The following is a 25,747-nucleotide window of genomic DNA, read 5'->3' as shown; positions in this document are numbered from 1 at the left end:
GAGAACCAGGCAGATTTATCTACCCTATGCAAGATCCTGAGATAAATTGCTTAAAAAAACTAGATTCCAACCATCTCAGATCTTTGAAGTTGTCATCAGTATATCTACAATTCAAATGGAGACAGAAGAAGCTCAAATAGAATAATTCTGGGCCGAATTAAGTACCATTTTAAAGACAGACTTAAGGAGAAATCTTGAACTTGAGCTTTAGAAGAACTATGGTAACATTGATGAACAGAAAAAGAATCACAACATGTGAATTTCCTTACCAAAAATGTATTGATTAAAAATAAAAATGTTTATAGTTTGGAAGGTACAATAAAATAACTGCAATCTTATCTTCTACTTTTTAAGCAGATAATTTTTTTTTTTTTTTTTTTTTTTTTTTTTTTTTTTTGGCCAGTCCTGGGCCTTGGACTCAGGGCCTGAGCACTGTCCCTGGCTTCTTCCCGCTCAAGGCTAGCACTCTGCCACTTGAGCCACAGCGCCGCTTCTGGCCGTTTTCTGTATATGTGGTGCTGGGGAATCGAACCTAGGGCCTCGTGTATCCGAGGCAGGCACTCTTGCCGCTAGACTATATCCCCAGCCCTTAAGCAGATAATTTTAAAAAGCAGTCGTGGCATTCAAGTTTATTATAATTTATAGTTTAAGTAAAATTGGGATAACACTTAAACGATATGTTAACCCTAAATATATTCCACTTAATTCTTTTTTTTTTTTTTAGCAAAGCAAGAAAACAAAAAGCATTGATGAAGAATTGGAACTCAGTATTTTGAAAATAAGTCACAGTCTCAATGAACTTAAGAAAGAAGTAAGTATATTGTGAAATCTAGCCTCATACAATTCTTTTGTAATTTTTATGTTATGTGAGTGTTAGCATGTCCTTGTGCCTAGAAAATGTTTTAAATGGTTCCTTCTGACACTGTTAGTTTGAAGCTAAGAATTTTATTTGCTGAATACTCAAAGCTCATAATCTCCCTCTCTTCCTCTCTATATATCAGCTTTATTCATAACAGCTAATACCTGGAAGCAATTTAAGTTTCCATCGAGAGAGATTGATAAATGGCTTTGGTTTAACTCTACCAAATACTATTTAGCAGTAAAAAGGGACAATCTTAATATGTTTGACAATGTGGGATGAATCACTAAAAACATTAAACTGAAAGAAAAGCCAAGCACAAAAGTATGTGTACATATGTCTATTTATTTATGTATGTATTTATTTTACATCCATTTAGAAAAATTCTAGACAAGCCAAAAGTAAAATTCCATGCCACAAATCTTATCTGTGGCTACCAGGGAGCAGAAATGAGTAGGTTTTTACTTCAGAGAGGGCATGGAGGTTTTGGGGAATAATGGAAAAGTTCAAAATACTGATTATGAGCCAGACACCAGAGACTCATGCCTGTAATTCTAGCCAGTTATTTGGGAGGCTGAGATTGGAAAGACTGTGGTTCAAGGCCAACCCATACAGGCAATTTTGATAGACCCTTCTTTAATCCATAGCCAAGTGCAGTGGTTTGTGCCTGTCATCTCAAGATATATGGGAGGGTGATTTTAGGAGAATCACAGTTCCAGGTCAGTACCAGCAGCAAAGTCTGTGAAACTCTACCTCCATAGAGGGACGCAGGGTATGGCTGTGTGTGTCACTAGGTCACTAGTCTCTGCAACAGTGTGAAGCCTAAAGTAGGCAGATTATCATCGAGGTGTGTGTCAAATAAGAAGTGAGAGCCTATCTACAATTAACTAGTAAAAACTAAGGCTAGAGCTATTGCTTAGTGGTAGAGCTCCAGCCTAGCAAGCACTAGGCCCCAGTCATGGGCCACTCAGGGAACTAATGTCTTGTAGGGGTTTATTTACATACAACCACTGGACTTTTTTCCTTCCTTCCTTCCTTCCTTCCTTCCTTCCTTCCTTCCTTCCTTCCTTCCTTCCTTCCTTCCTTCCTTCCTTCCTTCCTTCCTTCCTTCCTTCCTTCCTTCCTTCCTTCCTTCCTCCTTCCTTCCTTTTTGCCAGTCCTGGGACTTGGACTCAAGGCCTGAGCACTGTCCCTGGCTTCTTTTTTTTTGGGGGGGGGGGGGGGCTAGTCCTGGGGCTTGGACTCAGGGCCTGAGCACTGTCCCTGGCTTCTTCTTGCTCAAGGCTGGCACTCTGCCACTTGAGCCACAGCGCCACTTCTGGCCATTTTCTGTATATGTGGTGCTGGGGAATCGAACCCAGGGCCTCATGTATACGAGGCAAGCACTCTTGCCACTAGGCCATATCCCCAGCCCCCCTGGCTTCTTTTTGCTCAAGGCTAGCACTCTGCCACTTGAGCCACAGCGCCACTTCTGGCCATTTTCTATGTATGTGGTGCTGAGGAATTGAACCCCGGGGTTTCACCTATATGAGGCAAGCACTCTTGCCCATATTCCCTGCCCACCCACCACTGGACTCTTCTTATAAGTAGTGTTTTGGAACACATCCTGCCCATAGGTATATATATTGTGTCCTGTTTGCTGTGTAACATGGTTAGGTGGTTGTAGTGGAGCCCATGTGGCCTACAAAGCCTAAACTATTTGCTTTTTTTGGACCTTTAGAGGATATGCTCACCAGTTCCCTTTTTCAGTCATAAAACACAATCTCAGCACAGAAATCAGTGTTAACTCCAAATGTACTCAGCAGCATCTCTCATCTCATTCAGTGTTAGACTTGATTGTTTTCTGCTCTTCAGACCCACCTAGAGCTTTTGGGATGACATAGTCTCTTTCTTTTAACCCCTCATCTTCCCTGATACAGCTGCCATTACTTGTGACACAGGAAGAAAATAGAAAGTTTGGGGTGAGGGTGGAGTTCTCAGTGACTGGGGCCCTTGTGAAATGGCTTTGGGCTCAGTAGTCATTTAAGGCTTTGCTTCTCACAGATGTTTTAGTGTGTTTGTCAGAGGCCCCCATATGTCTTTTCGCCCCAATAATAACATTGCCATGTCATGTTATTCCCTCCACCTTGGGAGGGGGAGGTGCCTGACAAGCTCCTATTGGTCCTCCAGACAGATCCTTACACAATCCTCTCCTCTCTTATGTCTCTAATTGAACGATTCTTTGATGTTTGTGAAATGTGTCAGGACCCAACAGAATGAAAGTCTTGGATATTTCCTTTATATGTGACATACTTGGTAATCTGTTTTACATCTTAACTTGGAACTGACACTTCTGTTGAAACCTCAATTTTTAAGCATCCTGTTATTCATAAAACATGGTTTTTCTCTGCTCTGAAAGCAAGCCTACCCAATTTATTTCAGCCTATTCAATCTTTACTAAACTTGTTGAAATCCTAGAGACCTAGTGACTTCCATGGGCTTCATTTTCTTAGCTCTTATATGGGTATAAACACATCATCCTTGAAGAATTTGTGTAAGGATTAAGGGAGATGATGTATGTAAAGCTGCTGTCAGGGACATTGTGCAGAGCAAAACGTCATGTTTGTTCTCTGTTTCCCTCATGACTGTTAAACAAGTTGTCTCAGAATCGTTTGAAGAGTTACATGACCTTGGAAGTTCACTTAGTGCCTATAGACTTGTATCATAGGCACAAAATATAGAATTAACTCTAAGGCCCTGATGGTTAAATAAAATCTTTTAAAATTTTTGTATGGCATTTAGTTTCTAAAGGAAAGTGGATTTTAATGCCTTTGTTCTGTCTGTAATTATTCCCACTTGTTTGCATGAATGCAGACAACCTTATTGTTAATTTTGTAGAAAGTCCTATCATTTGAATTGACATAAGATTGCTTTCAAGAAAAAAGAAATTGCTTCATTCAAATAGGCTGAATTCACTTTTTTCTTAAAACATTTTTGCTTTTAAAGCTATCTTTTTTTAGGTAACTGTCACATCATTAGATAAAATAAATAAACACAACAAAAGATTAATATCCTGCAAAGATATCCAATGATAGTGAATGCTTAAGATCTATTTCTGGCAATGGGAAACAAAACCCTGGAAACCCTTTTAACTATTGTTTCTGCTGAGACCTAATTTGTTTTAGAGTTAGAGGGTAGAGTTCTGGATAGCAACTACAGGCAGAGTGTAATTCCCTGAGGCCAAGGTTTGGATCCAACCTGTTGTGTATATCTAGCTTCTAGTATAATATTGCCATGATGTAGACATTTAGTAACCTCTTTTTTTTCAAGACTCTCTTTACTTTTATTTTACTGACACAGGGTCATACTATATAAGTACACCATCATGCCAGCTCTCCAACTCAAGTTAGTAACCTCTTATTGAATACCCAATTGACCAAATCTCATCATGATGCCTCTTCAAAATTATACTAAAAACTTATTTTTTTGTTTGCCAGTACTGGGATTTGAACTCAGGCTCTGGATACTGTCCCTTAATTTTTTTGTGCAAGGCTAGTGCTCTCCCAGTTGAGCCACACCTCTACTTCTAGCTTTTTGGTAGCTAATTGGACATACAAGTTGCGTGGATTTTTCTGCCAAGACTGATATTAAATCATGATCCTCAGATCTCAGCCTCTTAAATAATTAGGAGTATAGATGGGAGCCAGTGATGTCCAGCTAATAACTTGTTAATAATCACAAATGTCAATTTCACTTTCCTCTTATTGATCCAAATATTGTACTCTTAATATTGTTTCCTTCCTTGCCAAATTTGAGTAGCAGAAACATTTTTAACTAAGAGAGAAGCTACGTGGGAAAAAGTTAGATAACCAGGTCATCTGTACACAGCAGTACTGCTGTTTCCAGGGGATTTAGAGATGAATGGACATTGCCCTGCCCTTGGGAGGACTAATATGTTCTTTAGTGCTATACAGCAACCAGTAAGGTTATAGCCGATCAAATGGGGCTGCTTTGAGGTTTCCATTCTGTAGTACTTACTACAGCTTTTCAGGTGCTTGGTCACAAAATCTTATTTTCTGTTTTCTGTCTTTTATCACACTCCCCCCTGCCTTCCACCCCCCGCCCAATCTGCAGCTTCATAGTACAGCAATGCAGCTGGCAACAGATTTATTAAAATACCATGCTGATCACGTGGTCTTAAAAGCATTAAAACTTACTGGAGTAGAAGGAAATTTAGAAGCTTTGGCTGAATATGCGAGTAAACTCTCTGAACAAAAAGAACAGCTCATTGAGGTGAGTAATAGGTTTGTTTGCTAAAGAAATTTCAGTTTAGAAGGGAAAAGGAATATCAAAATCAAGAGACAAAGGATCAAAAGACAAATGACTCCAAAACCAATACTTACAAAACCATTTGGTGTAAATCAACTGAACTAACTCATGGGGGGAGTGGGAAAAGGGGAGGAGGGGGGAGGAAATGAGAGAGGAGGGAACAAATTGTACAAGAAATGTACTCACTGACTTACATATGAAACTATAAGCCCTCTGTACATCACTTTGACAATAAATAAGTAATTATTAAAAAAAGAAATTTCAGTTTCATGATACTAAAGTATCATGAAGTACTGTTAGGATAAGTACAGTTTTTGATTCATACATATTAACATTTTCTCACTCTCCTTTGATATTTTAAAGAGGTAGTACATATCTTAACCATACTCTGGACTCTAAAACACAACAATAACACAATGTTATCAACAAATGAATCTCTTAAACTTTGGAGTAGAACAGTGGAGGTACAGTGAGTGAGTTTGTTTCTGCCTGAATCTGTTCAGACAGAAAAGGTACTCCAATTGGAATAATTTGAAGATTTAATAAGTGAACAGGTCACAACTACATAGAGAGAATGTGGGAAAACATTAAGTAGAGTGCAGTAATTGGGGCTAATGATAACACAGCTGTGTCCAAATTAACAGAGTGAAGACCTGGAAGTCTGTTTGAGAATTCCCTTGAGAGGTTGTGGATTTGGGACTGGTCACAGAGAGCACAGGGTGACCCTGCAGGGGAGGTACAAGGAGTAAAGGCCCCTTCTCTCCTCACTTCTCTCCTCTGAGGTCAAACTTAAGCAGAGTTTGGCCTCAGCTCTTGGTGATGTATAAAACATAGGTCAGTCTTCCAGGTCAAAAAGTGTTTTTAAGAAGGGAGGAGAGGGGGCTGGGGATATGGCCTAGTGGCAAGAGTGCCTACCTCATATACATGAGGCCCTGGGTTTGATTCCCCAGCACCACATATACAGAAAATGGCCAGAAGTGGCGCTGTGGCTCAAATGGCAGAGTGCTAGCCTTGAGCAAAAAGAAGCCAGGGACAGTGCTCAGGCCCTGAGTCCAAGCCCCAGGACTGGCCAAAAAAAAAAAAAAAAAAGAAGGGAGGAGAGTGGATAAGGAAGAAAGGAAAAAAGGAAAGACAGGAGGAAAGGAGGGAGACATCTAGCTCACCCTTTCTTCTTAGCTCTAATTTCTCTTTTGTATTACTTGTGCTTCAGCTGTCACTTTCTTTAAAAATTCAGTTTGGCTTATTGATATTCTGAGTTTTCTGCCTAATGAAATGGCTGGATATCTTCTAGTTTTGAGAAAGTAACTATAAACCATGTCTACTGTGTATGTATGAGGTATCCCTTAGCCAACACATGTACAAATGCATACTTAGCCTTTAGATCGTTAGGACTAGCTTCTTGTCCTTTACTTGTTACATAGCAGCCTAGAAAGTCTGAAGAACATTCTTTGAGTGAATATAGGCATATTTCTGTTGAAAGAGTTGATGTTGTTACATGTATAAGCCAAATATTATGACTGTAGGGAAACTTGCTAATTTTAGGAATCCTCTAGAAAGTCTCTTTTAACAGTAAAACAAGATTTAAAAATGTTTCTATATTCAACCTCAAGGTTTTCAATAATTTTCTGTGTTAGAGACTTTCTACTTATTATCTTTGTCATTCTAGTCCATTGTTAACTCTGAGAGAAGTGTGTCTAACTGATCACAATGGGAAATATTACTTGATAAAAAGGTTATGTAAGTTACAGTCACTTAGATTTTAGCTGTGAGATATTGGTGGCTTTTCTGAGCCAGATTTCTTCGTAAGGACTTCTTGTATACTACTAAGTCCTTTCAAAAATTCCTTCTGGCCTGGCTCTGGTGGCCCATGCCTATAATAATCCTAGCTACTCAGGAGGCTGAGATCTGAGGATTGCAGTTCAAAGCCCACCTGGGCAGGAAATTCCATGAGACTCATATCTCCAATAAGCTACTTAAAAAAAACTGGAAGTGGAGCTGTGGATCAAGTGGTAGAGCACCACTCACTTTGAGCAAAAGAAGCTCAGAGGCAGTGCCCAAGCCCAGAGAACAAACCCCAGGACTGCAAAAAAAAAAAAAAAGCCTTCTGGTGCTACCACCTTGCTGGATCTGCTGGATCAACTAGGAAGTAAAAGCAATATGTTGTACTTTTATTTCTGCTTTTATCATAAAAATCTTTTGTGACCAGTGTAGTATAATAATCATGTAGTATACAAATCCAATCAAATTTACTACATTTTATTTGTGAAATGTAATTTTATTTTAAATTAAAAAGTGATGGGATGGGAATATAAAAGTTAAAGTATAGATGTGCTTTCTTGCAGACCTGTCGGTTATTAAGACATGTATCTGGGACAGAACCTCTTGAAATAACATGTATACATGCAGAAGAGACATTTCAAGTGACTGGCCAGCAGGTATGACAGTGGCAGATTATTCTTTTATATTAGCTCTTATTTAACAGTCGTCACAAATGGTGAAGAAAGAAGTTATAAAGGGTTCTGTATAACTGGAAGCCAAATCTACTGAGAAGAAAGATAATAGTGTTTTTGTTAGTAATATGCTGGCACATGACTGACATTCCCTGGCATTATCTGGTTTTCTGCCACACTAGAGTATGGTCCATCTAGAACATCTTAGGTTTATATCTACCTGAAACAAAGCTCTTTAAAATGAAAATTGTAGTGTGTTTCAAAATAAGGTATTATTATGTAGCAATCTGTAAAAATACTCATATATTTCTAACCTATTAATTCCTAAGGAGTAATATTTAAAAACTAAAATAATGTAACATTTCTTTAAATTAGGCAGATTGTTGTAACAAGAATTATAGGTATTGAAAATGTTAGGTATATATTATAATTGCTACTGTACAAAGTGATTATACTGGAATATGCCGAAATAAAAATTCTGTTTCCTTAGTTGATGAATGTTCTGTAATATTATTTTGTCTCGGTAATTTTCCAAAGCCTTTAAAAACTGATGCCCTGTTTAATACAGGCCCTGTCAAATATTATAATTTAAGGGAAAAAATGAAGAACAGATTGTCCTTTCTTTTTTAGAGCTTAAGCTCTAAAGTGCATATCTCCTGTGTTCTTATTGTATTTATTATGGCCAACCAAAAGGACTTGTTCAAATTGCAATTTTATTTTTATGATACAGGTGGCACTCTAGGATCCCTGGTTGTACAGTTGAGAACAGTGAAAGAAAGCTGAACACTATGGAAGCAGGAACTATGTTAGAGAACTTTCACAATGATAATCTGCTGAACATTGTTATAGTCAGAGGTTCTCTGTTTACTGGGAACAGCCAAAGCTTTAGCATTGGCCTGTCCACTTGGCAGTCACCCTACTTGCCTTGGTTACAAATGTACTTCAGGAACACTGTAGTTAAGTCTCATACCACATGCACAGAGCTTTCCCTAGATTTCCCTGTGGCTGCAGTGCCTAACTTAAAATTCTGTATATACTGCCATCCCTCTTACCCTTTATTTGTATGCATATCATTTCTCCCTTTCAAAATTATCTTACATTTAAATTACATATTTTGCATGTATGTAGGTATGTTTGAATGTATGCATGCATTCATTACATATTATATATTTACGTGTGCAAGTCCTGGCTTGAACTCAGGGCCTAGGCAATGTCCCCAACCTTTTGTGCTTGAGGCTAGCATTCTACCGCTGGAGGTATTTATTTATTTATTTATTTTTTACCACTTACATCTTTTTTGGTGGTTAATTTGAGATAAGATGCCCCATGGGCTCTCCTGCGCAAGCTGGCTTCAAACTGTGAACCTCAGATTTCAGCCTCCTGAGTAGTTAAGATTATAGGTGTGAGTAACCAGCACCTAGCACTTAATTACATATTTTAAATGATCTGTCTCCCTCTATTATGAAGTGAGTTCCATCAAAACAGTCATTTATCTGCCTCATTCACAGCTGTTTCCCCAACCCCAGGAACATGGGCAGAATGCCTGGTCCACAGTGGGTGGATGACTATATGTTTGCCACTTACAAATATGCATATTTATGTGAGTGTGAGTACTCCTATATAATAGAGACATCCATAGAATAGCAACATCACCCATTAGTAATGCTGCTGCCTCTGTGTTGCACTGTCATATTAATTTACCTCATAGCACTACCATCTTTTACAGTATGCTTTTTATTGTTCCAAACTCCTACTAGAATGTTAGTGGAATTCATTCTCTCTCTCTCTCTCATTGCCACTTAAAATGAGCATTTTATAAGCACTTATTGACACATGCTTGGTATAACACCCCAGAGTGTAAACCTCACAACTGTACAGAATCAATGCCTGTCATGAATAGAGGTGAAGCAGTGGGAGGGGAAAGGAGCTGCTACTCATATACCAAGATGAGGTCCTAATTTGTGCTTTCTTAATCATGTATAATTAATACAAGATAAAAACCTAAAACCTATAAGTCTCAGTGGCTTAATCCAATATTGATTTCATTTATATCAGGTCCTAGTTTGTGACAATTGATTTCTCAGTTATTTGAAGCCTTAGTGTCATGGCTTTCTTCATCTTGGTGATTCAGGCCTCCCTTCATCTAGTGGTTTACCAGTCCCTCAGGACTTCAGAATCCCTGCTGGATCCTATGCATGGAACTGGGGAGAACCTGAGGAGCACGAAGGAGGTCTGCATGGCAGTGATGGCCCACAGTCAAGTGGACAGAAGAACTCAGTTGCACAGCCATACTTTTATTCCCAGGATGCTGGAAAATACAATCATTCTTTGTGTCCAGGAAGACTAAACTGATTTTTGATGAAAACATAGTAGTTTATTGCAAGTTCTTTTTTTTTTTTTTTGGCCAGTCCTGGGCCTTGGACTCAGGGCCTGAGCACTGTCCCTGGCTTCTTCCCGCTCAAGGCTAGCACTCCGCCACTTGAGCCACAGCGCCGCTTCTGGCCGTTTTTCTGTATATGTGGTGCTGGGGAATCGAACCTAGGGCCTCGTGTATCCGAGGCAGGCACTCTTGCCACTAGGCTATATCCCCAGCCCGCAAGTTCTTTTTTAACTGTATTTATTTTTGTCTTTTCTTTTTTGGTACTGGTGATCGAACCCAGAACGTTGCACTTTGGCAAGCACTTTGCCACTGAGCTACATCCCAGCCCTCTTGCAACAATTCTTTCCATTTATTCAGTACCTATCTGGTGATATTTCCAAGCATCAGGATGATTACTGGTCATTTTACGTATGTTTTGTGAAAGGTAATGTGATATGGTAAAGAACATAGACTCTGAGCAAGGTAGATCTGAGTTCAGATGTCAGCTTTGCCTTATTTTATTTTATTTTTTGCCAGTCCTGGGGCTTGGACTCAGGACCTGAGCACTGTCCTTGGCTTCTTTTTGCTCAAGGCTAGCATTCTGACACGAGCCACAGCGCCACTTCTGGCCATTTTTTGTATATGTGGTGCTGGGGAATCGAACCCTGGGCTTCATGTATACAAGGCAAGCACTCTTTGCCACTAGGCCATATCCCCAGCCCGTCAGCTTTGCATATACTAGTTGTGCAAGTATTTTGGGCAAGCTTCTTAGCATCTCTGAGATTCAGTTTTGTTAGGTGTAAAATGAGAATAGTACTTACTTAAGTAGTACTTACTTACTTTCATTTTCTTTTCCTTTTTTTCAGTCCTGGGCTTGAACTCAGGGCATAGGTGCTGTCCCTGAGCTTTTTCACTCAAGGCTAGTACTCTACCACTTTGAGCCATAACACCACTTCTGGTTTTTGGGCGGTTAATTAAAGATAAGAATCTCATGGACTTTCCTGCCTGGGCAGGCACTGAATCACCATCCTTAGATCTCAGCCTCCTGAGTAGCCAGGCTTACAGGTGTGAGCCACCAGTGCCCAGCTTCATTGGTGTATTTTTGAGAATTGTTTTCCATCAAGTATTTGACATGGTATCTCAAGCATGTATTTACCATGTTCTTACAGTATGAAACATTATTACTTATACCATTGCTCTCTGCCCTACATTACTCCTGCTACTACTGCCCTTACTACAGTCTTTTCTACTGCTTTGTACAATACACTGTTATAGGCTGAGAATGAATTATGCTGTGAAAGTAACTGTTGAAACCGAGTTTTCTTTGAATAAAGTGCTATAATGAAGATTTGTGTAAAATAACACACTTGTTGTAGGTCATATTATAAAGAATATAGGTTTTGTTCTGTGTCTCCATGTTACCCAACATGGGACTACAGTGCGGAAATTACTTCATGATTGCTATTTTTTTTAGGTGAATGCAACACTGCAGACTTCAGTTTTGTCTCCAATGATTCTGAGGGCTGATATACTAAAATTCATATTCCTATGTGTGTTTCAGATCATTTCTGCTGCTGAAACATTGACATTGCATCCTTCTAGCAAAATTGCTAAAGAAAACCTAGATGTCTTTTGTGAAGCCTGGGAGTCTCAAATTAGTGACATGTCAACTCTGCTGAGAGAAATCAATGATGTGTTTGAAGGAAGACGAGGTAAGGAACTGACTACCCATATTTATATATTGTTATTTTAATATAACTATTAGATTTTTAATGTTAAGCCTCAGTTATAAAATGAATTATCTTGTTATATAGCCCACTTGATATATTTTTAGAAAAAGTTTCTTCTATAGAAAAATGAGAAAAAATAGTATTTTATCATCTATATAAGATTTGTTGTATGATTTGTCTGAATTCTCATTTTAGTTTTCTGGTTGAAATTAAATCATTTTATTTCCCCTGAACTTAAAAAAATTATCACATAGAGCTCTCCTATAATACAGAAACTCTGTGATTTAAGTGTTCTAAATGTATAATGAAATGAATGTAGTTATTTGGTTTTTGAATTGCTTTCCTTCCACTTGGATGGAATCTATTTCCTTGATGACTGAATAAACTTGGACTAATGCCTTTGGTGGGTAAGTTTATTGGTATTTCTACAACATGTACAATAACACCTACAATGTATACAAATGTATCATTTTTTACTTTTTATTTGAATATAAGAGTTTTGTTTATTTCCCATTATGCTATGTGTCCTATTATTTATGTTTACATAATTTTATATATTTTTCTGTTTGTTTCAGAGTGGGACTTAAAATAAAGTGCTATTTAAAGTCATACTATCAAGTTATATATATATATATATATTTAGTGAATGAGAATATTTAAATACTTCACATTTTTAAGTACTCATTTACAATAAATGTTGATTTTTCTGTAAGCTTAGGGAATAGTAGACTTTGTAGCTATAACATCATCTGTAAAGTATACTAAATGTTTACTAGGCAAAATCTTTACATTTGAAAATTATGTGAGCCACATATTATGTGAGCTCATTCTTGTAATCCTAGCTACTCAGGAGGCTGAGATCTGATGATTGTGGTTTGAAGTCACCCTAGGCAGAGAAGTCTGTGAGACTCTTATCTTCAATAAACTACTCAGAAAAGGCCAAAACTGGCACTGTAGCTCAAGTGGTAGAGCATTAGCCTTGAGCAAAAGAAACTCAGGGATAGTGCTCAGACCCTGCGTTCTAACCCCCAAGACTGGTACAAAAACAAACAAGTAACAACAACTATGTGATAGTTACTCTAAATGGCAGAATATCATTTTAATAGTTTCATGGGGGTATTTATGGTTACATGAATTTTCATGAGGCAGATTTCATATATTAAAAGCTATTAATAGCTACTAAAGTTATTAAAAGTTGATCCACATTTAAGGAAGAATGGTCATTTTGATGAAGGGATTATTAGGAAATGAAGAGAAGTGACTCGAGAAGCCAGAGCACCTGTCAGGTCCAGCTGTTTCTCTTGCTCATGTTGGGCCAGCCCTCTTGCTCTAGGCCTCAGTGTCTATGGCTCAGTCATGAAGGCCTCAGGCTGGGTGGTCTCTAAGACTGTGCTTAGTCCTTTGTGAGCACTACCCACATGGGGTGTTTTGAATCACTGAGCATGAAGGTACACCTGTGCCTCCATCTTCCAGCCTCTGTACAAGCCAGAGGGAATTTTTTTTCTGAAATTTCTGTCATATCACTTCCAATGCTGGGTTTTTGCTTTTGCTCATTAAAAATGGGACATGGTTGAATTCTGATCACTTGCACTCCTTTTGTGTCCTTGGGCCAATGTTTTTTACCAATGTCTGAATGTAGAATGGCTCTGAATTCCTCTGTTCTAGTCCTGCAACCAAGCGCCTGAGGTGCCTTTCTCATTGTGTCTGGATCAATACTGTTTCTAAGTTCTACCACCATTTTAGTGTTTTGATTTCTATAAACAAAAGATTTATAATAGTTTTTTTCCCCTCCTCAGTTTGTTAATCCTGAGTCAAGTTCTGAATAGCAATTAGAATATCAAATACATATTATACATAACATTTCTTTCTGCCCCAAACCAAATAAACCGAAGTTGCATTTCTCCTCGAAGGATTGCTTCTTTTTGGGGAGATCTGAGTGATAGTCTCACTCTCAAGGACAGAACTAGATAGAAGTTGAAAGCCAGCTTTTGAACTGCCTGGGTTCCCACACCGCCTCTGCCACTCACTAACTTAATCACTCCGTGCTTCAAATTTTTACATGTGGAAAATGGTATAATTGGGACATAAGTACTTCATGCAGTGGGTTGAAGATTAAGAAGTTCATTTGTAGCATGTTCTCAACAAATGTTACTTATGTTCTTTTCTCATCGTGACTGCCAGTGCATTGCAGCAAAGGCACTTTATGAAAAAGTACGTCCAATGTCACCCACTTTCAGACACCTGGCTATCTCTGTCTTCTTTCCCTTGAGTCTTTGGGAGTAGCCTGCCTGGCCCCACCATGGACCTCGCACCTTGTTTCCCATGGAAGAGAGTCTACATTTGCTCTCTGTGCACATGAAGCTTTGCCCTTCTCTAAAAGTCTCTCTCACTACTCATCTGCTATACTTGTTCCTTTCTTCTTCCGAAGAAGAAGAAGGCTACCATGGTTAGCCTTCTAACAAGATCAGCAAGGGAGATTCAGTTCTAGTATCTGTGTGGATGAAATGGTCAATGGGACCAGTCAGAAAAGTACACAACCATACAAATAACAATGGCTGCCATCTACTGGGAGTTTACTGTATTTACTTTGATAAATAGTAGATGTGCATTTTATCATATTTAATCTTCTTAGTAATCCTTCCAGATAGGTAATATTTCCATATTTTATTTATGACTACACTCAGATTTAAAGTATTTAATATGTCAGTGTCTCACAGCGAGTGAGTAACAGAGCTGGGGTGTTATTGAATCAGAGTGATGCCCAAGATGAAATTTTATCAACCACTGAAATTTACTGAAGCAGTTAAACTCCAGTCCATCCCTAAAGTAGTCTAAGGAGAATGAACTAATTCTGTGAAAAATGCTCACCACTGCTAGCAATAAGAAAAAATAAAAAGAAACAGTGATATTTGTTTTAATAATAGTTTTTATTTAATCCCTGTTAATTGTTTTGCTTCTTTAATGAGAATACATTATGATGTTAGTTGTAAGTGATTTGGTACTTGGAGAAAAGAAGCTCCAATATTGGTACTGGTAAAAGAGGATTCTAGTTTCAATAGAGGCAGGCTGCTGTGAATGGAACACTGAATGAAGCTGATTGTAAGTGGAAGTCACTGTTAAGATACTTTGGTTTTCTCCCCTTACACTGGCAGAGACTGCCACCATAAGTGTACTGGAGATGCAGGTATTGACAGTCTTCATGTCTCCCAATGAAGATAGGATTTTATTTTTGAAGCACATGTATTTAGTAGACTAAATTATTAGGATTAATGCATTAACATTCCTGTTTATTTAATAATATTTTAACAGGTAAATGTGAATAATAGGCATATATTAATTTAAAAAGTCTTAAGTTACGTATGTTATTTGTAGGAGAGAAGTATGGCTACCTTTCACTACCAAAGCCAATGGTAAGTAAAATTATATACATTTCAGACTGTTTTTAGTTAGCATTTAAATTATGCTCATATTGCTTACTGCTAACATCCTGACCCTAGTATAGAAAAAAAATACTTGGGCTCTTAAATGTATACTGTTCAGAACAGTTACTCTGGGTAGCAAGCTATATTTGGCTCATATCCTGAATATTTTGGGGGAATGGAGATTTGAGAGAATCAGTAACAGAATTTTTATTCTTCATAACTTGGGTCTGCTTTGCAAGATCATATGGGAATCATTTTCTGCAGACTTAAGAATTGTTATATGCTTTCTACCTAGATGAAAGAATGCCATATACATGGGAGAAAAGATAAAGTGATAAATTAGCTTGACTTTGGTCCTAGGATCCCTTTTAGGAAGGAAAATTCCTGTCTTCTTACTGATAACCATTGAGCTATCATTCTTGTTACCCAGATGACACTTTGGTGATCCTAGCAATTCATTTGTAGACATCATTCTATGTGACTTATAGTTGTGATTAAAATGCAATAAAAATAGAAAGCAGAAGCCAGTGCCAGTGGCTCATGCCTGTAATCTGAGCTACTGAGGAAGCTGAGATTGAGGATCGTTGCTCAAAGCTAGCCCAGGCAGGACTCATCTTGAGACTTATCTCCAGTTTTCCACCCAACGTAAGTGAAGTTTCTGGCTTTTCAATGCTAGTGCCTAAGCAAAAAAGCTCAAGGACAGTGTCCAGGTTCTGAATTCAAGCCCCAGCATCAGCAGCATGCGTGCATGGGTGTGTGTGTGCATGTGCACGTTCACACACACACATACACACAAGCAGAGGTTATAGCTAAAATAAAAAGAATTCATTATCAAGAAAGACTATTCTAAAACCATCAAGTAGGCTGGGGATATGGCCTAGTGGCAAGAGTGCCTGCCTCATATACATGAGGCCCTGGGTTCGATTCCCCAGCACCACATATACAGAAAATGGCCAGAAGTGGCGCTGTGGCTCAAGTGGCAGAGGGCTAGCCTTGAGCAAAAAGAAGCCAGGGACAGTGCTCAGGCCCTGAGTCCAAGCCCCAGGACTGGCCAAAAAAATAAATAAATAAAATAAAACCATCAAGTATAATAAGTCTTACATCAGAAGTTGAGGAAAAACAATGGACTGTGTAGAAGTAGCTTCTGGGAGAGAAGAAATTATGAAGGCTAATGAGGAAAACAAGACTTATAAATTATATTCAATATAACTATACCCAGTTCTCCAGTCTCAAACAAAGAGCACTTTGATGATCCATTATTTTTAAGATGTCAGACATTTTATATGAAAGATGAAAAAAACAATTTATTCTTTCACTTAATCATTAAACATTTCTACTATTTGCTAGGCACTAGCATAATAACAATGAAAAAGATAGCAAAAGATGAATTCTACAGGTAGGATTAGAAAAAAGAGTTTACTCATTATGGTATTTCTGTTGTCCTGAACTGCCCAACACATGTTTAATATTTTAAAATAATTTGGTAATGTGTTGAGTCAATGAAAATTTTTTGGTCCCTGACAACCTAGTTTGGACTGTCCAACAGAAATACAATCCAAGGCACATACATCATTCAAATTTTATAGTAACTATATTAAAAACTTATAAAATTTATTTTATATTATATTGTATTCCCAGAATATTCCAAATAGTGTCACTTCGATGTCACCAACATACAACTATGGCAATCTTTTCTAGTTTTTTTTTGTCTTCTTAAGTCTTCAAAATCTAGTGTGTATGTTATAGAGATATCACATTTTAAGACTAGCAACACTTGTGTATTGGACAGTGCAAGTATAAACTCCTATAAAAACAAAATGTATACAGAGGGGAAATGTTGACTTTTAGCAGTGATGGACAACAGATGGTGAATATCAGAGAATTGGCCACAAAGAGACACAAAGAAAAACTCCTAGGCCAGGGAATATCATACCTATAATCCTAGCTACATGGGAGGAAGAGATAGTAAGGTAGCAAATCTGAGATTAATTCTGGGCCAAAGCACAAGGCTGTCTGGAAAATAACTAAAACAAAAAAGGCTGGAGACTTGATTGAAGTTGTGGAGTGCTTTCCAGGCAAGTGTAAGGCTCTGGGTTCAAACTCCAGCCTGATGGGGGAAGAAAGAAGTTGGGGGGGGGGAGGGAGAGGAGAGACAAGAGGAGAAGGAGGAAAAACTACATCTGAAGACAAAGAAATGAAAGCAGGAATGGGTAAATGTCTAGGCAAAGATTATATGAGAAATCCAAAGCCCATATTTTTAAAAAGGCATATTATTAGTTAGTGCATTATTTGAAGAGAGAATGGCATTGAATACTGACATACAACACTAGAAATTTTAATATTGCCAGTGAAAAGGAAGTCATAACTCTACAAAGTAATTGTGTGGGTTTTTGGAAAACAACTTCTATGCCTTAAACTATTCTCAGAACAGTTTGAAAAGTGTAGATATAAATTTATCTATTTTTCTTACATCAACTCCAAGAGATATTATAACTAAGATCTTACTGTTTATAAGTAGATAAAAATAGGTTAGTTTTTTAAATTGACATTTTTATTAGCATGTGTTTGTTTATAAGGGTATTTCACTGTGACATTTACATACATACATGCATTCATGCATGCATACATACAAACTCACTAGGCAAACTCACTCCATTTATCCTTCTGCCTCTCCCTAGACCCTTCATGAAACAATTTCAGCAAGTTTCACTAGTCTTTGTTAATTGTCATTCACTATAACCTCAGCACTGGTAGGCTGAGGCAGAAGAATCATGTGTATGAGGCCACCATGAGTGATGGGGTTCCTTAGTAATAAAGAACCTGAAATAATGAATCATTTCATTAGTAGAGGACAACATAGCAAATGATGTGAGAAATTTTTTGGGAAGCATATTTACAATATAAATGTGAGTGTATTTCAAAATAGTCTCTACTAGGTGGCAAGCTTGAGCACATTATTAAAATGGTTTAAATTTTTAGACAATCCTTTTAGCCTTCATTAAACACTTTAATAAGTTAAAATAATAAAAACAACTAATTTAGCTGGGCACCAGTGGCTCCTGCTTGCAAACCTAGCTACTGAGCAGGCTGAGATTTGAGGTTCATGGTTTGAAGCCAGCCCAGGCAGGAAAGTCTGTGAGACTCTTTATCTCCAGTTAATCACAGAAAAATCTGGAAGTGCTGCTGTGGCTCAAGTGATAGAGCACTAGCTTTGAGCAAAGAGGACCTCATATAAAACCAAAAACCAGAAAAATGAATTCATGTGAATAAAATTCAGTACTTATATCACTGTTGCATTTCCTTACAATTAAATTGCCATATTGTTTTTTGTCACAGAAGAATAATGCAAACTTGAAATCATTAAAGCCAGACAAGCCTGGCTCTGAGGTAAGACCTTCTCTTTCGTAACTTTGTTACATCTAATCTTTCTTTTACATAAGAAATGACAATCATTGTAATTAAAATGTATATTTGTAGGAGCAAGCCAAGATAGCAAAGCTTGGACTTAAGCTGGGTTTGCTCAGCTCTGATACCGACTGTGAAATTGAGAAGTGGGAGGATCAAGAGAATGAGATAGTTCAGTATGGACGGAACATGTCCAGGATGGCCTATTCTCTGTATTTATTTACTAGGTAATGTGCTTACATTTTGGTCTTTTTGAATCACAAACAATATTCAGTGTAACTAGAAGTGCTATGTTAAATCATTGATAGGTTAAGGTCAGTAGTTAGTATATGGAAAAAAGAGTAGAAGTAGTTAAACAATTTGCTGTAATGTAACAAGAAGACCAATTTCCCTAACTTCAGTATTCTTTGTCTTGTCCATATTATGACACTTGATTAAATACTTCATTGAAGTCAGTGATAATCACATTCTTCAGTCTTTTAGACACCAAGTATTTTCTAGGTATTCCCTATCAATCATAGTGTGTGTGTGTGTGTGTGTGTGTGTGTGTGTGTGTGTGTGTGTGTGTGTGTGTGTGTGTTGGTTCAGCTTAACTCAGGGCTTGATCACTGTCCCTGAGGTTTTTTACTGAAGGCTGGTTCGAGCCACAGCTCCACTTCTGGCTTTTTTGGGTGATTATTTTGAGATAAGCGACTCACATACTTTCCTGCTTAGGGAGTTTTATACTGTGATCCTCAGATCTTAGTTTCCTGAGTAGCTATGATTATAGGTGTGAGCAAGCAGCACCTGGCTTATTTTGGCTTTGTGAAGATTAACAAATAATGATGAAGAGTGTTGTTTATAACTACAGGCAAGCAGGGTTTTTTAAATATGTTCTCTGGAATGAAGAAATCTTACTTCATAGGGGCAAACTATAAAATATGTGACAAACTCTCAGAGGCAGCTCTATGTCCAGAATAAAAGAGAGAAGTGACTACAATATCCGGTTTGTTTCTGCAAAGATACCAGAAAAACTAAAAGGATCACTGTTCTATATAAGATAGAATATTTGAGGCAGGAGAGAGGGAGGGGTGTTATGTTTGTAGTGATTCCTTGGTATGAAAGAAAGATTTTGAGGGAGGAAGAAGCATTCTGTAGCCAAGAGGCTTTTTGGTGTCTTTTGCCTTTTTTAAGAGGATAAGGAAGAAGTGATGAGTTCATAATTTTGACCTTGTTTTATCATTTGTTATTACCTTACTGCATTTTCCACCACTGGAAACTCACTTTGGTGGTTTCCTTCCTTAGTTCTCAGTTTGTTTTTATTAGCAAGCTTCTCTTCACTTGAGTCTTCCCCGCATGAATTTTTGACCTCCCTTTCTTATTTTCATAGCTTTAAGAAATGATGGCTCAAGTCTGCAAAAGAATGTAAAACAGAACACCTGTGTTTATACACAGCAAGTTTCCACAGACTAGTGAAATAACAAAATCTACTTTTGTCTGGAATCTTCTATACCTAGCATGAAAATTATGCTTTAAAAAAGTTTTCGAGAGCTGGGAATGTGGCTTAGTGGTAGAGTGCTTGCCTAGTATGTATGAAGCCCTGGGTTCGATCCCTCAGTACCACATAAACAAAAAGCCAGAAGTGGCACTGCAGCTCAAGTGGTAGAGTGTTTTGAGCAAGAGAAGCTCAGAGACAGTGCCTAGGCCCTGACTTCAAGCCACAGGACTGGCCAAAAAAAAAAAAAAAGTTTTTGACCACTAAAATTTGGGAAAATGCATGATTAACTTAATGAAATTGATATATACAATGTTCCCAAAGGGTTCATCAATACATTTTTTTTAAGAAGAAGGCAGGAGTTAGTGGCTTATACCTGTAATCCTAGCTATTCAGGAGGCTGAGATCTGAGGATCATGGTTGGAAGTCAGCCCTGGCAGGAAAGCCCATGAGGCTCTTATCTCTAATTATCTATCCAAAAAAAAAAGCTGGAAGTAAAGCGGTGGCTTAAGTAGTAGAACATTAGCCTTGAGCAAAAAATCTCAAGGACCATGCTTAGGCTCACCCTCTGAGTAGCTAAGATTATAGGCATGAGCCACTGGTACATGACTTAAACTTTAAATACAGAAAATAATAGGTATTAAAAGTTGATATAAGAATATCACAGTGATATTATAAGATATCACAGTGATGATTATTTATCATAATTTGGGCTCTGTTAATATACAAAATGCTCTAGTTTTTGTTAAACAATGAATTTTAGTAACTTTTTAACCTTCTTAATAATTCATTTTATTTTAGAGGGGAAGGACCACTGAAAACTTCCCATGATTTAATTCATCTTCTAGAGGTATGTTTTTATTTTCACTGTATGCCAGTACTTTGTGAACTGCAAGGGAGTTGTAACCTCTTTTTGTGGCATTTTAGACTGAACTCAAGGCCTCATACACTGAACTTTTTCATTTTTATTTTCATTTATTTAGTTTTTTGTGCTATTCCTGGGACTTGAACTCAGGGCCTGAGTGCTGTCCTTAAGCTTTTGTGCTCAAGGCTAGTGCTCTATCCCTTTAAGCCACATCTGGGTTTTTGGAGCTCAACTGGAGATAAGAGTCTCATGGACTTTCCTGCCTGGACTGGCTTCGAGTTCTTAGCCTCTTGAGTAGCTAGAATTACAGGCATAAGCCACCAGTGTCCAGCTTCACTTTAATTTTGGTAGAAGGTCTTGCTAAATTGCCTAAGCTGGGCTAGAACTAATGATCTTCCTACCGGAGTCTTCCAAGAAGCTGGATTGCAAGTATGCATCATTATACCTATTCCTGTTATCCTAAGTGATTTATTCTATTATACATGCATGCATGCTTGCTGTGTACACAATGGAGTGTAATACAGAGTGCAGAAAATTAAACCTTATTTATTTTTCTCAGACTTATGCCTGGCCTGTGATCCATCAACTTATGTTTTCCTGTGTAAATGGGATAATGGGATATCAGGTTCATTCCACTCTGCCCAGGCAGAAGTTTTCTTAATTGCTTAAGATGAGTTCACAAAAACTATTTGCCTGAACTGCTATTGAACTGTGATCCTCCCATTGTCTTAAATAGGATTTTAGACACAGCTCCACCCCCACCCCCATGCTGAGTTTACATGTTGTATATTTAAACACAGTATCCTGAATAATCTTATCTGTTCAGTGTTATTCTTCGTTGCTTGTCCACCATATTGAATTGTGAAGTGTATGGTGAATGGTGAAAGTCTATCTGAAAACAAGAAGCAACAATCTAATCCTCTCAAACAGCTTATGGAATGTGTATTCATAGTTGGATGAAAGCAGCAATGTTCTAACCTTTTGGACCTCATGTTTCAAGATTCAATCTCCCTTTTATAATTGGGAATTTTATGAGATGAGCTTGGGATCCCTGGAGAAATGCACACATCATGAGTGGCTGAGTATCACACGTCTGTGTGACTCTTCAGAATAATTGGAGGTTTTCAGATGTAGAGAAGCCTTTCTAGAGGTTTTGTCTTAAGTCAGGGAAATACCTCTGAATCTGTTAATCCCTGGTGTTTACCTGCATACAACAAATTGTTAGAGTTCTACCGGCTTTTACTGTTCCATTATATGTTTTAAAGTCCATAAAATTAACAAGTATATTTCTTGCCAATTATCCACTGGACACTGGTCTAAAACAGTGATGCTCTCCTTTACCAGGATTTTGCCACAGAGGGATTGAAGCTTACTGCAAGTGCACAAGCCTTTTCAAAACAGGTAACTGTCCACCTGCGTGGTCTTGTGGTGATGCCTTGTATACCCACTTAGGGACTATATTATTGAGATTTAAAGGACTTCAGATATAAAAGATGGAATTTTGATAGAGTAGTTACAACTTCCTAAATTGCATTTCAGCTGAAAGATGATGACAAGCTTATGCTTCTCCTGGAAATAAACAAGCTAATTCCCCTGTGCCACCAGCTCCAGACAATGACTAAGACATCCTTGCAGAATAAAGTGTTTTTAAAGGTAAAAGAAGGGGTGGATTATTCAGGTGAACATTTACAATATTTTGCTTATTATTTAAATAAAGTGTTAATATTCATGTCAGGGTAATATATGTGGGTATTTCATGATGTGACTGAATGCATTATCTTCTGGTATAACTGACCTCAGGAAGCAGCAGGTTCACCAAATAAATGAATCTGTAGATTAATTGCATAGCAACATAGAGCCACCCTTAGGTCTTCACCTGTGAGAGGCACATACACCTGAGTCTAGTTTCCCACAATTTAAATGAGGAAATGTAAGCTTATGCCAACAAGGCAGAGTGCTAAGATTGCACAGAGAGAGATTCAATGCCAGTATTGAGTGTTTGAAAATCTCCTAGAGAGCTGGAGTAGTTGCTTTTCCTCTTATTCTTCCTGGGGTTCCATTAAAAGGCACGATACTTGGCCAGCCAGTCCTGTCTTGGTGTGCTCATGTGCTCTAATGTATGCCTTTCAAGATTTCTTAGAGTTCCACAATGTGGACATTTTTTATCATGTTATAACTGATGTTTTATATAGGAATCACTCTGAATATGATTTGCATGTTTTCTGTCCCTGTAGGTTGATAAATGTATTACAAAGACAAGATTTATGATGGCTCTCTTGGTCCAACTTCTCTCACTTTGCTATAAGTTGCTAAAGAAGGTGAGTTCATTTTTCTATTTTCAGCTGACTTTTTTTTTTTTTTTTCTGGCCAGTCCTGGGGCTTGGACTCAGGGCCTGAGCACTGTCCCTGGCTTCTTTTTGCTCAAGGCTAGCCCTCTGCCACTTGAGCCACAGCACCACTTCTGTCCGTTTTCTGTATACGTGGTACTGGGGAATTGAACCCAGGGCCTCATGTATAGGAGGCAAGCACTCTTGCCACTAGGCCATATCCTCAGCCCCTCAGCTGACTTTTTAAAAAACTAAACTTTGATCTGGCGGCATGGCTCGGTTAGTACAGTGCTTGCCTACCAAAAGGCAGTACTGCCATCAACAAAAGAAAACAAACTAAAGAAAATAATAATCGAGCAAAGGTGGTCTATGCTTGTAATCCTTGCTACTTGGGAGCCTGACATCGAAGGACTGCAGTTTGAAGCCAGCCCAGGCAGAGAAGTCCCTAACACTCTTATCTTCAGCAAAAAGCCAGGACTAGAGGAGTGGCTCAAATGGTAGAATGCCAGCCCTGCATGAAAAAGCCAGTAGGAATGCAAGGTCTTGAGTTCAAGCCCCATAATTGGCACAAAAAAGGAAAAAAAATAGTCCCTCCTTCCCATTTTTGAATATCTTTATTTAACTAGTGTACAAAGGAGTTGCCATTCACAGTAACCGTTTATGAATACAGTGCATTTTGATCAATGTCACCCCTTCCAACATTCTCACCCACCCCTCCTAATCCACTCCTTCCCTTATTAGTTTTTAATTTATTAATTTTAGGTTATATATTTTTCAATTTAACAAAGCAGTTTATGTGCACAATTCATCTTTTTTTTTTTTTACAATTTTTTTTCTTATTTATTGTCAATGTACAGAGGTTAGTTTCATACGTTAGGCCTTGGGTACATTTCTTGTACTGTTTGTTACCTCCTCCCTCATTTCCCCCTTGCCTTTTCCCTCTCCCCCCATGAGTTGTTCAGTTGGTTTACACCAAATGTTTTTGCAAGTATTGCTTTTGGAGTCGTTTGTCTTTTTATCCTTTGTCTCTCGATTTTGATATTCCCTTTCACATCTCTAGTTCTAATACTATTATATACAGTATCCAGTGTACTCAGATGAGATACAGTGATAGTGCGGGTACAACCACAGGACTCCTTCCCATTTTTTTTTTTGCCAGTCCTGGGCCTTGGACTCAGGGCCTGAGTGCTGTCCCTGGCTTCCTTTTGCTCAAGGCTAGCACTCTGCCACTTGAGCCACAGCGCCACTTCTGGTCGTTTTCTATATATGTGGTGCTGGGGAATCGAACCCAGGGCTTCATGTATACGAGGCAAGCACTCTTGCCACTAGGCCATATTCCCAGCCCATCCTTCCCATTTTTTAAGAGTAAAACACTAATTGTCTCAATTCTTTCCAGTTTCAGATCGAAAATAACAATTGGGTCTCGGGTACCAATAAAGACACCATGGACAGTAAAACTTGAGAAGCTTTTGGGCCAGATCCCTGGGATTCCACGTGGCAAAGACAAAATGCTTAAAAATGTATATGTTTCTTTATATTTTCAGAAATCCATCAGTTCTCTAAAGAAAACAATTTCTAAATCTTTTATGTTTTGGTCTTCAGATTGTGAAGCTTTCTGACAACTAATTAGTGCCAAGTTGTTTGCTAGAAGTCTAACTGCAATGTGACTTTAAAATGAGACTTTGCATTATTAATGTTCTTTAAAAGTTAAACCAAATATCCCAGCTGTCTTAATGACAATTGAATCCAAAGAAGCTATTTTGAATATATGCTGTGCATTGACATTTGTACTTTGTTTTCTTTATTTAAGTTTGTTATCTAGAATACTAATTTCATTCAAAAATGTTCAGTGGTCTGGGGCAGTGCAGTTTTTCTCCCTCAGTCCAGGTGTGACAGGTGTCCTATCCATGCAAGGCTGTTTCCTAACATGTGTCACATAAAAGGATCATCTGTGCATCCTTCCCCTACTCTCAATAACAAGGTAATGGAACTACACAGAATCCTAGATAAACTTCTGGAGATAACTGTCTTTGGATTCTAGGATAGCTGGCCAATCTGCCCTAATTTTGATTGGACACTCTTAAGCCCTATTAGCTTAAAAAGGCTGTGAACCATCCTTCTCAGAGTGGCAGATTAAAAAGGCATTACTTTGGAATTGAGGAGCTGTTTATTCTGTATACTCATACTCTGTATTTTATATATGTGGCATTGGAATGTTCACAACAAATAAATGTCTTTGGTATTTTTAACTTTAGCATTTAGTGTTCTGTTTGTGGGATGGGGTTTAGAACAAAGGATCTGACCTATGATGTTATTTCATGAGTTAGTATGGTTATCTTTGTTTTCGATTCTTATTAGTATCAGTATACCAATTCTCTGGAATTACTTTTGAAAACAGTTGCCAAGGAGGTAAATTGTTCCAATGCTCTTTATATGGGTCAGCCAACAAAACCAATGTTCACACAAGATCCTGAAGAAACTATTAATTACTATTACTAGGACTGTAGTATAATTAGCCAGTATTTCACTGAAGAAAATTTCTGCTGTA

The 25,747-nt window shown here is 38.0% G+C and overlaps 1 protein-coding gene across 1 annotated transcript in view; it reads left to right on the top strand.

The window, feature by feature from the left end:
- The window catches only part of Ctnnal1 (catenin alpha like 1), a 55,761-nt gene extending 30,308 nt beyond the window's left edge, over window positions 1–25,453 (top strand). The window contains exons 8-19 of the mRNA XM_048338666.1: window positions 725–811; window positions 4,973–5,131; window positions 7,510–7,602; window positions 11,538–11,688; window positions 15,079–15,116; window positions 18,465–18,515; window positions 18,606–18,760; window positions 20,809–20,857; window positions 22,217–22,273; window positions 22,412–22,525; window positions 23,107–23,190; window positions 24,596–25,453. Coding sequence (XP_048194623.1) covers window positions 725–811; window positions 4,973–5,131; window positions 7,510–7,602; window positions 11,538–11,688; window positions 15,079–15,116; window positions 18,465–18,515; window positions 18,606–18,760; window positions 20,809–20,857; window positions 22,217–22,273; window positions 22,412–22,525; window positions 23,107–23,190; window positions 24,596–24,661 — 1,104 coding nt within the window. The 3' untranslated portion in view covers window positions 24,662–25,453. The remainder of the gene's footprint in view (window positions 1–724; window positions 812–4,972; window positions 5,132–7,509; window positions 7,603–11,537; window positions 11,689–15,078; window positions 15,117–18,464; window positions 18,516–18,605; window positions 18,761–20,808; window positions 20,858–22,216; window positions 22,274–22,411; window positions 22,526–23,106; window positions 23,191–24,595) is intronic.
- Window positions 25,454–25,747: the final 294 nt, after the last annotated feature.

Source organism: Perognathus longimembris, chromosome 1, assembly GCF_023159225.1.
Source record: "Perognathus longimembris pacificus isolate PPM17 chromosome 1, ASM2315922v1, whole genome shotgun sequence".
Classification (NCBI taxonomy): Eukaryota; Metazoa; Chordata; class Mammalia; order Rodentia; family Heteromyidae; genus Perognathus; species Perognathus longimembris.
The sequence above is the reverse complement of the archived record's forward strand: the minus strand, read 5'-3'. Positions and strand labels throughout refer to the sequence as shown.